Source organism: Schistocerca gregaria, chromosome 1 (genome assembly GCF_023897955.1).
Source record: "Schistocerca gregaria isolate iqSchGreg1 chromosome 1, iqSchGreg1.2, whole genome shotgun sequence".
In the NCBI taxonomy this organism is placed as follows: Eukaryota; Metazoa; Arthropoda; class Insecta; order Orthoptera; family Acrididae; genus Schistocerca; species Schistocerca gregaria.
Window position 1 is genome coordinate 768,717,556 of NC_064920.1, and position 16,833 is coordinate 768,734,388.

General features: G+C 42.2%; 1 protein-coding gene across 1 annotated transcript in view; it reads left to right on the plus strand.

Moving 5' to 3' along the window:
* LOC126268227 (mite allergen Eur m 3-like) overlaps positions 1-16,833 on the plus strand; it is a 65,700-nt gene that overhangs the window by 42,038 nt on the left and 6,829 nt on the right. Inside the window, exon 6 of the mRNA XM_049973871.1 lies at positions 7,655-7,819. Coding sequence (XP_049829828.1) covers positions 7,655-7,819 — 165 coding nt within the window. The remainder of the gene's footprint in view (positions 1-7,654; positions 7,820-16,833) is intronic.

A 16,833-nucleotide genomic window follows, 5' to 3' on the forward strand; every position in this document is an offset into this window, starting at 1 on the left:
AGTGTTAAAGACTGCGATGGAGCTCCGTATGCCACGGCAAACTGGCTGACACTGACGGCGGCGGTGCACAAATGCTGCGCAGCTAGCGCCATTCGACGGCCAACACCGCGGTTCCTGGTGTGTCCGCTGTGCCGTGCGTGTGATCATTGCTTGTACAGCCCTCTCGCAGTGTCCGGAGCAAGTATGGTGGGTCTGACACACCGGTGTCAATGTGTTCTTTTTTCCATTTCCAGGAGTATATATATATATATATTCAGTCAATGTCAGTACGCCGGGCCTGTGCGGACTTGGTTCTGCTGTGGTTGTTCCATCCCGTTTCCACTCCACCGGCCGACTTGGGCAGCTGAAAAAGAGTTGAAATGTCCCTGACGGATTTGTTTTTCTGGGAACATCCAATGAGTGGTCCACGTTCGAAGTCTCCAAGCGGTCCTGACTGACCGATTCTGCTGTCATTACTTCTCTATAAACAACCCGTGCACCCACCTTCTTTTATACTGGCAGGTCGGCTAGAGATCGATTCCACAATACGTAGGGTTGTCCGATATACTTTCGATCAGATAGTGAATAAGTCGTGGTGTAACAGCAACTAGTGTCTACTTAAGAATTAATGCCACTATTGACAGAAAACTGGTGGTGATTCGTAACACAGGTGACAACTTAACGGAAAATGGGAGGAGGAGTTAAGGAATCAGCTTGATAAACCTGAATGTGTGAAATTGAAGATCGTAATAAGTAGTGAGCTCAGAAAGAACATTGATCCAGAAAGAGATTAAAAATGATTATCATTCTATTTTATTTATCTGTCACAGATTGAGCAACGTAATATAAGGAACGATCAGAAAGTTCCCATTCGAAGTTCAGAATCTGTCAGCCAATGGCCGGCCGCGGTGGTCTCGCGGTTCTAGGCGCGCAGACTGGAACCGTGCGACTGCTACGGTCGCAGGTTCGAATCCAGCCTCGGGCATGGATGTGTGTGATGTCCTTAGGTTAGTTAGGTTTAAGTAGTTCTAAGTTCTAGGGGACTGATGACTACAGCAGTTGAGTCCCATAGTGCTCAGAGCCATTTGAATTGTCTGCCAATGAGGATGTCACTTTTCGCATAATTAGTGTCCCAGAGGGCTTGATTTAATTTCATATAGCGCGTTAAAAAAAGAAAGACAAATCGCGTAAGTGTGTAACACGCCCGAGAGTACAAAAGGGTGAGGTGCCGTATAGTGGTTAATCCCGCGGCGGTCGTACTATTCTGCTCCACAGCTGGCTTGCCTGAAATTATCAATCGAAAAATGCAAGCGGCTTTAACGGACCCCCGCAACGTTAAGCACAACACTTTTCTACGTCTGGTATGAACATCTATATTCTGAGACGGTATGGAAATCACAGATTGCCCCGGATTGCACTGTTTACACTCTAAGTCATAACTGTTTATCCCAATTGACAGTCTTGATGATTATCTGTGCACAGTATCACTTGGACGAGCGTACTCGTACCGAACCCAGCGCGGATGATTGTTGATGATGCGAAAGCCGAATGATCGCACGAAAGTTCTTACGCCCGCCACGCATACACAGTTTTCTTTTGGTACCAGTCCTCCATGACATTAGTAATGATATGGCACTATTTGTAAAGTTAATTTTTCAGTTCTCACTTGTACGAGCGTGGGCGTAACCGTCGCGGCGTGGTTGATTGTTTATGATGCGGAACGTGATGATCGAACGCACGTTCTCGCTCTCGCTACAAGACACTGGCACTTAAATGCTCTCTTTTGTGGTAAATAGTATTACTGATTCACATTAGTTCATTCTTGGAGACCGAACACGGCGCGGATGTTTGATACTGTACGGTATGACACGCAACGAGAGGATACACGAATACGTTATCGGCGGCACTGCTCATCTTTTAATTACTTCTTGACGCACATTCCTCTGTATCATTTCCATATTTCATCACTTTACTGTAATAGCACTTGTAGCAACGCTTCAACTTCCATACTAACAATGCCTCTCACATGCAGAGCTACCCACAACACAACATAACGGTTTCGTGTCCCCAGCTCGACTCTACAGACGCGGCTGCCCGCAAAGATACTCCACAACTAACCCAGCGATATGACAATACGCTTACAAGTGGTCCTACAGTTATGAGCAACAGTCTGACAAGCAGTACTGAATTATCTCATCTCAGACTAACATTCCTGTGCACGAAATCGCATTTAAACATGGTGTCTTTTTGTTTGCGCAGTAATAACAACAAAATAATTTTAAATACATAATTACGTCTAATGCAGAATTAAGATATTAAAGATCCGTTTCCTTTCTCCATGCAGTTCTGACAAAGCCAATTTATCATGGTGACTGCTAAATAGCTTTCTCTGATTTAGTTCACAAAATGCAATTATCTTCAAAACTTATCACGCTAATTAAGGCCACTAAGCATGGCCTTTCCCTGACGTACTAGTGACCAAAAAGCGACTCGAATTAAATATTCCCATTAAACTTTTTACCTCCTTCAGTGCTGAATTTCCAAAAATATTGAAACGTATTTTTAATATTTCCAACCCACAAGTCAAATATCAATTTTCATGGATGTAGCTTTAAAAATGCTGAAACATGCTATTTTTTCATTTCTTACCGAGAAACCAAACACCAGTTTTCGTTGTTCTGGCTTTAAACTTGCTTGAATTGCGACATATTACCAAAAAACCTTTCTTCTGCTATTAAACACCCTTGGGGGTGCATTTTCGATAAATCACGTCCAAAATGATGCCAACAGTATATTAACGTCTTCTATATTTTAATGGAGTGAAACATTTTAGTTCAGATTTTCGTGTCCTGTTTCACCCTCTTAGGGGCTCACTTTCCAAAACCACTGAAACAAGTATTTTTTCTTTCAGAGAAGGCAAATGGAAATTTTCATAGATGCAAAAATGTTTCAGCAGTTTTTCAGTAACGATTTATTTAAAGAAATCCTTCACCCACTATTTCACCCCCTTAGAGGTTGAAATTCCAAAAATTCTGTAACACTAAGTTCTTTATTTCTTACCATTAAACTGTATGCCAAATTTCGTATTTACAGCTCTAAAATTGCCTTAATAGCTGCATATTTTTTAAAAAAACTTTGGTCCCGTATTTCTTCTCTCTAGGGTTGGAACTTTGAAAAACCCGTTTTTGAACGATGCCTACAAATCTAAAGTTTCTATCCTTTGTGGTTTGGACTGGGCAATGACGAGTCACTGAGTCAGGACATTTCCATTTATATATAGAGACAGAGAACATAAAACTAGTATTTAGCGAAGGATCGACGAACCTGTTATATATAAGTGATGAAATCTTGAAGCATGCCTGTTATACTTTCATATTCACGATTTATTTAAAGAAATCCTTCACCCACTATTTCACCCCCTTAGAGGTTGAAATTCCAAAAATTCTGTAACACTAAGTTCTTTATTTCTTACCATTAAACTGTATGCCAATTTTCGTATTTACAGCTCTAAAATTGCCTTAATAGCTGCATATTTTTTAAAAAAAACTTTGGTCCCGTATTTCTTCTCTCTAGGGTTGGAACTTTGAAAAACCCGTTTTTGAACGATGCCTACAAATCTAAAGTTTCTATCCTTTGTGGTTTGGACTGGGCAATGACGAGTCACTGAGTCAGGACATTTCCATTTATATATAGAGACAGAGAACATAAAACTAGTATTTAGCGAAGGATCGACGAACCTGTTATATATATGTGATGAAATCTTGAAGCATGCCTGTTATACTTTCATATTCACGATTTATTTAAAGAAATCCTTCACCCACTATTTCACCCCCTTAGAGGTTGAAATTCCAAAAGTTCTGTAACACTAAGTTCTTTATTTCTTACCATTAAACTGTATGCCAATTTTCGTATTTACAGCTCTAAAATTGCCTTAATAGCTGCATATTTTTTAAAAAAACTTTGGTCCCGTATTTCTTCTCTCTAGGGTTGGAACTTTGAAAAACCCGTTTTTGAACGATGCTTACAAATCTAAAGTTTCTATCCTTTGTGGTTTGGACTGGGCAATGACGAGTCACTGAGTCAGGACATTTCCATTTATATATAGAGACAGAGAACATAAAACTAGTATTTAGCGAAGGATCGACGAACCTGTTATATATAAGTGATGAAATCTTGAAGCATGCCTGTTATACTTTCATAATCTAAATATTTTGCAAGTAACACCTGAAATATATCTCCATTTTTCGTCATGGCACCCTGATGGAATGGCATTTGAAGTTTCCAAGAGCACGATTACAATTAACATTTGCAGAATTCAGCCCACGCATAGATGAGGGAACTACTTTTGCACTCGAAGGAGGCTGTTTAAGAAAAAGCGATGCAGCGTGTTTGCTGGTGTAAACGGACTTTACTCTTGAAACTTCGCAGGCGTTTCAGTTGTTTTGGAAACATCTACTGGTTGCAATCGAAATTTACAGTGGTATCCGATGCATACCTGGCGATCGGGTCTGTAATGCTTTATCATGGTTCCAACAGGGCCAGCCTGGTAAATTGTTGGATAATTTTGTTCCGGAATCGTTTCTCGATGTAGGGCGTGATCGCACTAGGTCCTGTCAGCTATGGAGTTCACTTACTTTGGCGGGAGACTGGCTGTGAAGCATAAGCTCGGTCTACGTACTACGATCTTCCCAAACAAGGTACATCGGTTGTGGTTAACAGATCGTGTAAAGTTTGTCGTCACTTTCATTTATTCATAGGATGGTTAGAACCAAGGCTTCTTTGCAGATCTTAAAGACATTATCTGTTTTAAGAAGTTGTATATAATGTTATGGGTGCGTTCCATATAGCAGTGATCACATTGCTTTAGTATGTGGAATGAGTAAAACCTGAGGAATAAATGGGGCCACATACTGCAGTTCTTGCGCACGTCTAGTTGACTGAAATTAAAAGAGAGATATATGTCAGTAGGACTTTCTTCAAGCCAAAGGTTGATTTCAACACCACACTGCTAGACATGGATCTATTGGAGGTGGTATGCCCTTGTCTTGCCTGCCTGAACCAAATCTACTCTGAGGGTCATCGAACACTGCTGTGAATTGTTCAAGGCGTTGTTATGGGCCTCAGTTGAATCACTGAAGGCAGACACCTGGGCTTGTCCAATCGTCTGCTGACATGGGTTCAGCAGCCAACAGTCGCAAGAGCTGGTGTTTTTCATGTACAGTACGAATGACGCAGAGGCTGCCGATAAGATCAATCACTACTACGTAATGGCGTGGGAAAGAGCACCAAAGTAAAATTCTCTTCGACAGTGTTCCACTTTTGCCAGGGTAAAATCTACCATCCAGAAAAGCGAATTTAAGGAATGTGTTAATGCAAGTAGCTATATTACAGAATTTTTTAATTGTATTAGTACAATGTAGGTAGACGTTTCTTATTTCAGCCAGCCTTTTACCTGTTACTGACTCTATGTGATCATCTTATTTCGCATCCTGGAAAACTGATACAATCGATTTCAGCTAATTCGCTAAATTCTTTATCCTGAGTTCGTAAATGGACCATAGCTTAGATCAGTGGTTACCAACAGGTGGTCCGCGAACGCACAGGGGTCCGCGAGCTTTGCTATTAGAATAAAAAAGTATATTAAATATATTTCGTATGATACCAGATTTTTTGTTTTGGCAGCTTCCTGCATGAGCAGAGCTTTAGCGAACGCTAACTTCTGTATGTAGCGTCTTCCAAGAGCCAACTGACACTAGCACACTCTAGCGCAAAAATAGAATTGGATAGAGGCAAATAGTTTGCTGTATGCCGTTAGACTGCGCGCGCAGCCTCTTTGCATCTGGCAACTGACAGTCACTTCACACAGAAACTCGCATTTCCGACGACAATCGGCCATTGTTAATTTATTGCCAGTGCTTTCACAGACCGTGTTGTTTACATATTCAATATTCTGTATTAAAACAGTAGTGTTTGCAAAGCATTGTTTTTCGCGGAAGCTACAGTTCGCGTTATTAAAAAAGGACCGTTCGTTAAAAAGCGGTTCGTTAAAACGAGAAAGGCCTACAGATGAAGAGGAAGATAATGCATTTGATGTTAAAGCAAGTAAGTCACTCAGTTTTAATTTTTTAGTGTTATTTTCAGTTCATACTCAGTTTTTATTTTTTTAAGGAGTTTGTTATACTAAACACCCACATTTGAAGACAATGATTTTGAGCAATGATCAAAAATTTAACAATAACAATGACGGCTAAATTGAAGGGGTTTTAAGCTCAATATTTTTTCAGTAATGAATATGTCAATGTTTTTTCTAAGTACCAAAAATAGAAAACGTATAAAAAGACTCTTAATTTGGCTCTTTTAGGTACTTGATACTGTGATACGACAAGGTATCAATCATGCTCGATAAGGGGGTCCTCGAGAAAATTTTGTTGGGAACCCCTGGCTTATATGATCGCGTACGTATCCTTACTTTGATAGAAGAGCTCACGAAATGCTGACTGGGTGGTGTTGGTTTCCTTTTATCGTACTAGATTTAACCCTCTGTTATAATATCAATATGACAGTGATGTAAGAAGTTGTCTTTTGGAATTGCTGGAAAATACAAGCCTTGTGATTCCACCTACCATAGTTGGAGCCTTTTAATTCTTTACCCGTACCTTCCCCGTCTTGCACCCACAGACGCAAGGAAAATGATGTGTTGCGTCGGTAATCCTATCAGGATACTGTGTTAATACTTTTATTTTCCCTCCTTCATGTATCAGACCTGTGTAATCTCGTACAATTTAACTGTTCGCTTTTCTATGTAAGAATAGTGAAAGTTTAAACTAATAGTTTATCTTCAGTAGACAGTATAATCCCCAAAAATTTCTATCAGTGATTTCAACAATACCAGTACTAGAGCCGGCCGAAGTGGCCGAGCGGTTCTAGGCGCTTCAGTCTGGAACCGCACGACCTCTACGGTCGCAGGTTCGAATCCTGCCTCGGGCATGGATGTGTGTGATGTACTTAGGTTAGTTAGGTTTAAGTAGTTCCAAGTTATGACCTCAGAAGTTAAGTCCCAGAGTGCTCAAAGCCATTTGAGCCAGCACTAGAAATTGGAGGTATTTCGTTCTATTCATATCATTCAGACCACCCAAAAGATGTTATAAATGACAGAACCCTGTCAGGATTGTTCACTTAGATCTAGTCCCTTCGTCCATGTTTGGCGGTATTAATAAACAGCAGATTCATTACACAAGCAGCTACACTCTCCTACATGTTTACATTCTAAATATCATTATTTCTTAGTTTCAGAGGTTACTTGTAATGATGAAATGAGATGATCATATGGAATTTATTGGCCGGGACGTCCCATTCGGGGTTCGGCCACCGTATTGCAAGTCTTTTTAGTTGACGTCACTTCGGCGACTTGCGTGTCAGTGATGATGAAAATGATTATGAAGGACACACATCACCCAGTCCACTGCCGGGAGTTGAACCCGGGCCCCCTTGCGTGATAGATGGTAACGCTAGCGCTGTGCACTTGTAATGATCCACTATTTGTATAAACAACTTTCTTTACGCTACAAAGAAAAATGTTGCATAAAATTTGATTTTGGCGCTTCGTAATTGGATACACATTCTCGTTGCAATAGGCAGACAAGTTTCATAGAGTTAGCACACCTGGTGTTCACAGGGCCCCGAAGACCCGACAGCTTCCGACGTGCTGATGGAGGTGCAGCTGGAGACGGTGAGCCTGGCGCGGTGCCGCGAGATCTACATCGCGCTCTGGGGCAACGGCACCGTCCACGACTCGCAGATCTGCGCCGGGGTCCCCGAGGGCGGCAAGGGGTCCTGCAACGTGAGTGGCGTCTGCTGCGCACCCCCAGGTGCACTCGGGAATTCGTAGCAGGCCGTTACGTAACCACTTACAACAATATCAGGCGTACATTGCACACGGATAACCACTAAAATTGCAAAGCTATAAAGTCGGCATGCAACAAATGTCAAATAGGCATGAAGTGTATTGCATGCAAATGATTAGCATTTCGTGCATTTTCTCCATAACGGATGTAGTTGAACTCTGTGAATGTTCCCTTACATGGTGTTGAATAGTAACAGTTACCAGTCACAACAGAAGGTGATTTTATTTAATGCATGTGCGGTTTCGGGATTGTGCTCAGCTTCGTGTGGTTTTACATTCACTTATATCTTTCAGTGCTCGAAGATAGAGAGCAATAAATAAGATAAACTAAAATAAATAACAAATAATATGACTATAATTAAATAGATCTCACTGAAACAATTGGACGTTGCTAAGCGATATGTGCTGTAAATTATTAAATCGAGATATTTCCTCAAAAAATTTGATGAATGTAATGTGGAAACAACATGGGTTCTCCAGCTGTGTGTAAGTACTACAATAATTTACAGCACATGCCCTTAGCGACTGCCAACTGTTTCATTTGTATCTACTTACTGTTCCTCACCTTATTTGTTTTTACTTAAAGATGGGTCTAAAAGATTAAGATTTGAAACGCTTAATTGAAAGTAAAACTACCCTAAGATGAGCACAAACCCGAAAGCGTTCGTGCACGAAATAAAATCACTTTTTATTGTGACTGGAGGCGGCTATTATTCTACGCCCTAATTAGTATTTCAGCGCTACCACACAAAATGTGTAGGTCTAACGACGTCTACGTTCTGTATAAAAGCAAATATAAAACTGTGATTTTCTCATTCATAAATCGAAGTTCATTCGTGGTTGTCATTGGAAAGATCGCTCTTCTGGTTGCTTGTGAAAAGATAGTGGTAGGCCTCGGTAAGACCCGTGTACTAGCACAGGAGAGGATTTGACAGCGACACAGTCGTGGACTATCAAGACTGCGGTTCCGCAATACTGCTGCTCGCGTTGGTGCCGATGGCATTACTGCTACATGAATATGTTTCAGGAGGGCCAGATGCACCGCCTAGCAAATGTCAGGGGCCTCTTCGTAAACAGCGAACGAGAGGAGGGCCCTGCCCATAATGCACAAAACGGTCTCAGTTGGGAAGAGATTCGGTGACGAAGATGGCCAAGGTAGGGTCAGCAACCACGAAGACCAGCAGTAGAAAGCCTAATCGTGTGTCGGAGAGCATTATTTTGCGAAATGTAAGCCTAAAATGGCTTTTCACAGAAGGAAAGAAACCGAGGTGTAGAATATCATCGATGTACTGTTGTGCTATAAGCGCACTGAGATGAAAACCAAAGGGATCCTTCTATGAAAATAATTGACACCCCAGGGCTATCACTTCTTGATGTAGGGCCATACTGTGAGTGACAGGTTGGTTGTCCGGGGCATCTGCAGACACCTATTTGGCCTGGAATTTCATTACTGGAGCAGAATTGTCTTCAGTGATGAGTCTTGCTTCGAACCGAGCACCGATGTCCAGCGAAGACATTTCTCGAGACACTCCGGACAGCGGTAGGATACGAACGTGACAGTCGCACTCAATACGGCCCGACAGACAGATGTGATGGTCTAGGGAGCAATTTCATTTCATAGGAAGACCCTTTTAGTTGTCATCCGCTGCAACCTTACAACACAGCGGTACGTCGACGACATCCAACGGCCCGTTTTGTCGTGCTTCATAGCAAGCCACCTTCAGTTTCCATTTCAGCAAGATAATGCCCGCTCGCAATTGGGAAGAATTTTTACTGCTTGCCTTCGTGCTTGCCAAATGCTACCTCGGCCGGCAAGGTCGCCAAATCTCTCTCCAGTTGAGAACGTTTGGACAGAATTTGGCACGATATCAGTCAGGAGGACTTCGAGCTACTCTATCAATCAGAGTCAACCCTAACAACGCCTTGTATAAAGGCCAGCGGTGGACCACCGCGTTATTGACTGCTCGATTGTTGAAGCCCTTTCTCTTGAATAAACGATTCAATTTTTCTGAAACTGTGATATTTTGTTTGACGTTACATATACATCACATCTAGCGATTTCCGTCCGATTCTGATAACACGTTCTTCGTGCGTCTTGTTGTATTACAGGGTAATATTCGTACTGCCAGGTCCCATACCGTAAATCAGAAAATGAACCAGTTTGTAATAAGTTGTGAGTAAAGCGACATCTGCAGGACTACGGAGTATTGCTGCGGCTTCCCTTGACGCGGTAGCATAGAACAGCATCCGATAACGGTGAGCCCAGTAATATCATTAGACACAAGTCTCGATTTCATATGAGTCTCGGTTCTGCATATGACTTCACAATGGGCAAATCCCCATGTGGTGGCTCCGCGGAGGGGGTACAAACGTTGCCATGTTGCACTCTTCATCCATATACTGGCCCAGCACTGGCGTGATGGTTTGGGGTCACATTTGGTACCTTAAAACATCAACTCTGGTTCGTGTATCCGGACAACACGTGTCACAATTGTAACGAGTTAAAGCAGACATCTGCGAACTATATTCGAGGTATCCTTGACGTTATATTTCAACAAGATGACGCAAGACCTCCTGCTGTTCGACTGTCCCTGCCTGCTTGTATACAGAGTGTGTTGGACTGTTGCCCCAGGTAGCACGTCCTTCAGATCTCAAGCCAATGTGGAAACACTGGCACGTCACCATTCCTCAGTCTCTGTGGCTGATGAATGCTGGTACAAAGCGGAAAGACGCAACTGGATCTATAATCCAAGCGTAGTTTGACTCTATGCCCAGCCGCAATTGAAGTAGTGTTTCTGTCAGACGTGCTGCGAAGTCTGCCAAATTCCATACCGTGTAAACCCCCAAATCAGTAGAAATTTAATCATGTATTCGTCACTCTGTACTATAAGCGCATAATAAGTAAAATTTCTTAGGTTGGTATTCTTTCTGGTGTTTCAGTTTTTATGGCCAAGGATGTAGTTAATCGATAATGACGAAAGAAGTAATAGATCAGAATGTATTGTCAGTGACAACGTATCTTGTTACGGCCACATTAAGCGTACTCCTTTCTTTATCATAGCAGCTATTTGCTATTACGTCACGCTTATGAAATCAGTAGTAATATGTACCAACGGCAACAATGATCCTATCTACCCCAAAAAGGCAAATTTGCTCTCCTTTACTAAATCACTCTGACTCAAAAGTGGGGTACCAAATGCCTCATTCTGCTTTTCTCAGCAACTTTAAAAATTTGGCTAAAAATTTTGGCGTGCGAAAATAGTCGCTTTCTTTTTAAGATGCGACTCGCTTCTCATTCCCAATAGCTCCCTTTGCTGCAAGTCTTTCATGCGCATACACTGCCAGTTCACCATTTTCACTCACTCATTCGGACCAACTAATTATCATTATTTGTTTATGGTTCTACAGCTGTCACCGCCTTCCGTCTCACAGCTATAGTCTCCTTCATTATATCCTACTACAACTGTCTTCTCTCGCTGTCAGTACCTCCGTATTGCGCTCTCTTACTGCTACTATTTCATTCATTCTCTCCCACTGCTGCTCCTTCTCCTCACCGTCACTATCTCTCTCTTCCCCGTTATCGTGGTCACAGACTGCCTCCCACAGTGACCCTCTCTTTCTCTTAGACTGCCGTTGTCTCCATCGTCCTTTCAAGTCACTACTACTGTGTCCAGTATCTGTTACTTCTTCGTCTCCGTCCCTCTGCCATTGTCTCCTTCTCTCACAGCAGAAAAAACCGCGATCTGTTCGCATACCTACATTTTTGCTAATATTTTTAAAGATGCTGAGGAAGGCAGCCGGTACCCCATTTATGAGTCACAGTCTTTTAATGAAGAGGAGCATGTTCGCTTTTTTATGTTGAGAGATAAGGACACTGTGGCAGAGAAAAAAAAGAGACGGCGAAGTAATAAATACTGGAAGATAGTGGACAGCAACTGCAACATAGAGACAGCGAAGGAGACAATGGCAGAGTGTAAGAAAGAGAGGGACAGGGTGGGTAACAGTTTATGACAATGGCAGCGACGAAGAGAGGTACAGTGACAATGAGGAGAGCAATGGTAGGGAATGAACATGGTGGGTCAAAATTTTACTGACCCGTCATATTTGCCTTTTTCTAGGATACATCCCTAAGCTTCCGGTGTCGAACAACCTTCACAATTTTCTAGAGATCTTTATCCGTTTCCGATATACAGAGGTTAAAAGTTAGTCTACTTGTGTACACAAAGCGCTCACGTAAAATTAAGTGTGTGGTGAAAATGTATTTCATAAAGCGACATTTGATAGTTTACTTATATGAAACTGAAATAACGCAAAACTCAGACTTGATTTTACGTAGATAAAAATTTTGCAAGTTCTTCAGTACTACAACGTGGAGGTCCCAGAATCCTTTTGATGATAAAGGAGAAACTTAACATAATATTTCTCCGTGCTACATCACTTTATAAACCAATTTTTCGCCTCACATCACATTTTACGTTCGTATTCTGCGTAGACAAATAGGGTAAGTCTGAACCTCTGTATCCTGGAAACATACTTAGATAGCTAGAAAATTATCAACGTTGTTCGAGACCGGAATCTTACGAATGTATGACTAAAATTACGGCCATTTGCTGTACATAGCCGTCTTGGAATCCGAGGCTGGGTTTTGGACCGCTGCTAACTGTGAAAAACTGGTGAAAAAGACGATTCCTGAGGAAACACTCATGAATTTGCGCAAATGTATCATCATTCATTCATTCACTGGTATACCCGTCAGTTTAATTAAATCAATCAATTTATTTAATTTTAGGTGTCTAGTTTACGTGTACGAGTGGGATAACTTTGAATCTCTGTATCTTGGAAAGAGATAAAGATGCCAAGAAAATTTTGAAGGTTGTCCGAGACCGGGAGTTAAGGAATACACTGCAAAAAATTCAGCCATCTGCAGTGTATAGCCGTTTTGATTGTTTGGTATTAATAAATCATGTTTTAAACAAATTTTTAAGCCTGAAAGTAATGCAGTTCTGACGAACTGTATAGGCATAATTGACGGAAATGTATTATTAATTTATTCATCAAGTGTATACTCGTCAGTTTAAATCAGGAGATATCATGAATGTAGCTGTCTTCATCAACTACCAATCAATTTATTTAAAAAAAATTGTGTGCAAATTTTCTCATACGCTCAGTATGACTTTAAACCTCTGTATCTTGGAAATGGATAAAAATATCAAGAAAATTTTGAAGGTAGTTCGATATCGGGATCTTAGGTATACACTGGTCAGCCAAAACTTTATGACCACCAACCTACTATCGATATAAACCCGGCCAGGAGATGGTTGCGTCATCTGGCGAATAATGACTGCTAGACACACACATGGTTCATGTAGTATCAGTGAGAGTGCTGTAAAAGGGAAAGGCGCGCACTCTATCTCAGTTTGACCGAGGGCGGATTGTGATGGCCCTGAAGCTCGACACGAGCGATTCGGACACTGCACGACTTGTCGGGTCTTCAAATAGTGCTGTGATCAGTGCCATACCGATTTTAAGATTGAGAAAAAAAGAAAGAATTTTAACTGTATTCGACGTAAACCAGATTTACATTACGTAGGATTGATTCGGCATGTCGAAAAGTCGAAACAACCTTCAGTGAAATTAAAAACAACGGCGATAACATTAAGAGTGTGATGGGACTGCCACTGTTAAATGCAGAGGAATGAGTGGATACGTGGAAAGAGTTCACTAAAGGCCTCTGTGACGAGGAGGACTTGTCTGGTCACGTGGTTGAAGGAGAAACATGAGTCGATAGGACAGAGATAGGGGGATCCAATATTAATGAGAATTTAAAAGACCTTTGGCGGACTTAAAATGAAATAAGACGGAAGTGTTACGTAACATTCCACCGGAATTTATAAAATCACTGGGGAAAGTAGTGACAAAATGACTATTCACGTTGATGTTTAGACTGTATGAGACTTGCGGTATACCATCAGGCTTCCAGGGAAAAAATCATCCACAGAATTCTGAAGACTGCGCGAGACAAGTGCGAGAATTATCGCACAATCAGCTTAACAGCTCAGGCATCCAAGTTGCTGATAGGAATAATATATAGAAGAATCGAAAGAAAAGTTCAGGATCTGTTAGATGGCGGCCAGTTTGGCTTTAGAAAAGGTAAAGGTAATTGACAGGTAATTCTGTCGTTGTGGTTGATAATGGAAGCAAGACTGAAGAAAAACGGAGACACATTTATAGGATTTGTCGACTTGGAAAAGCGTTCTACAATTTAGAATGTTGCAAGATGTTCAAAATTCCGATAAAAACGGGGGTATGCTATAGAGAAAGACGGGTAACATACGAGGTGTACGAGAACAAAGCGGAAAGGTCGGGGAAGAAGGCCAGTGTTCACTCTGTCTGCTTGCCGGGGGGTCTCATCCGAGATGTGGAGGAGGCCCTACCGGCGGCGATAGAGAGCACTGGGTGCACCCGACTGCAAATTGTTGCTCATGTCGGCACCAATGACTCTTGCCGTCTGGGTTCAGAGGTCATCCTCAGTTCGTACAGGCGGTTGGCGGAGTTGGTGAAGGTGGAAAGCCTCGCTCGCGGGGTGGAATCAGAGCTAACTATTTGTAGTATCGTTCCGAGAACCGATCGCGGTCCTCTGGTTTGGAGCCGAGTGGAAGGCTTAAACCAGAGGCTCAGACGATTCTGCGGAGAGCTGGGGTGCAAATTTCTCGACCTCCGCTATCGGGTGGAGAAATGTAGGGTCCCCCTGAATAGGTCAGGCGTGCACTACACGCCGGAAGCGGCTACGAGGGTAGCGGAGTACGTGTGGAGTGCACATGGGGTTTTTTTAGGTTAGAGAATTCCCTCCCTAGGCCAGACAAGACGCCTCCTGAGACGCGGCAAGGCAGGAGTAGGCAAAATGCAACAAGGAATAACAATATTAATGTGCTAATAGTAAACTGCAGAAGCGTCTATAGAAAGGTCCCAGAACTGCTCTCATTAATAAACGGTCACAACGCCCATATAGTACTAGGAACAGAAAGTTGGCTGAAACCAGACGTAAACAGTAATGAAATCCTAAACTCTGATTGGAATGTATACCGCAGAGATAGGCTGGACAGTGAAGGGGGAGGCGTGTTTATAGCGATAAGAAGTGCAATAGTATCGAAGGAAATTGACGGAGATTCGAATTGTGAAATGATTTGGGTGAAGGTCACGGTTAAAGCAGGCTCAGACATGGTAATTGGATGTCTCTATAGGCCCCCGGGCTCAGCAGCTGTTGTGGCTCAGCACCTGAAGAATAATTTGGAAAATATTTCGAGTAGATTTCCCCACCATGTTATAGTTCTGGGTGGAGATTTTAATTTGCCGGATATAGACTGGGAGACTCAAACGTTCATAACGGGTGGCAGGGACAAAGAATCCAGTGAAATATTTTTAAGTGCTTTATCTGAAAACTACCTTGAGCAGTTAAACAGAAAACCGACTTGTGGCGATAATATATTAGACCTTCTGGTGACAAACAGACCCGAACTATTTGAATCAGTTAATGCAGAACAGGGAATCAGCGATCATAAAGCGGTTACTGCGTCGATGATTTCAGCCGTAAATAGAAATATTAAAAAAGGTAGGAAGATTTTTCTGTTTAGCAAAAGTGACAAAAAGCAGATTACAGAGTACCTGACGGCTCAACACAAAAGTTTTGTCTCAAGTGCAGATAGTGTTGAGGATCAGTGGACAAAGTTCAAAACCATGGTACAATATGCGTTAGATGAGTATGTGCCAAGCAAGATCGTAAGAGATGGAAAAGAGCCACCGTGGTACAACAACCGAGTTAGAAAACTGCTGCGGAAGCAAAGGGAACTTCACAGCAAACATAAACATAGCCAAAGCCTTGCAGACAAACAAAAATTACGCGAAGCGAAATGTAGTGTGAGGAGGGCTATGCGAGAGGCTTTCAATGAATTCGAAAGTAACGTTCTATGTACTGACTTGGCAGAAAATCCTAAGAAATTTTGGTCCTATGTCAAAGCGGTAGGTGGATCAAAACAAAATGTCCAGACACTCTGTGACCAAAATGGTACTGAAACAGAGGATGACAGACTAAAGGCCGAAATCCTAAATGTCTTCTTCCAAAGCTGTTTCACAGAGGAAGACTGCACTGTGCTTCCTTCTCTAGATTGTCGCACAGTTGACAAAATGGTAGATATCGAAGTAGACGACAGAGGGATAGAGAAACAATTAAAATGGCTCAAAAGAGGAAAGGCCGCTGGTCCTGATGGGATACCAGTTCGATTTTACACAGAGTACGCGAAGGAACTTGCCCCCCTTCTTGCAGCGGTGTACCGTAGGTCTCTAGAAGAGCGAAGCGTTCCAAAGGATTGGAAAAGGGCACAGGTCATCCCCGTTCTCAAGAAGGGACGTCGAACAGATGTGCAGAACTATAGACCTATATCTCTAACGTCGATCAGTTGTAGAATTTTGGAACACGTATTATGTTCGAGTATAATGTCTTTTCTGGAGACTAGAAATCTACTCTGTAGGAATCAGCATGGGTTTCGAAAAAGACGATCGTGTGAAACCCAGCTCGCGCTATTCGTCCACGAGACTCAGAGGGCCTTAGACACGGGTTCACAGGTAGATGCCGTGTTTCTTGACTTCCGCAAGGCGTTTGACACAGTTCCCCATAGTCGTTTAATGAACAAAGTAAGAGCATACGGACTGTCAGATCAATTGTGTGATTGGATTGAGGAGTTCCTAGATAACAGAACGCAGCACGTCATTCTCAATGGAGAGAAGTCTTCCGAAGTAAGAGTGATTTCAGGTGTGCCGCAGGGGAGTGTCATAGGACCGTTGCTATTCACAATATACATAAATGACCTGGTGGATGACATAGGAAGTTCACTGAGGCTTTTTGCAGATGATGCTGTGGTGTATCGAGAGGTTGCAACAATGGAAAATTGTACTGA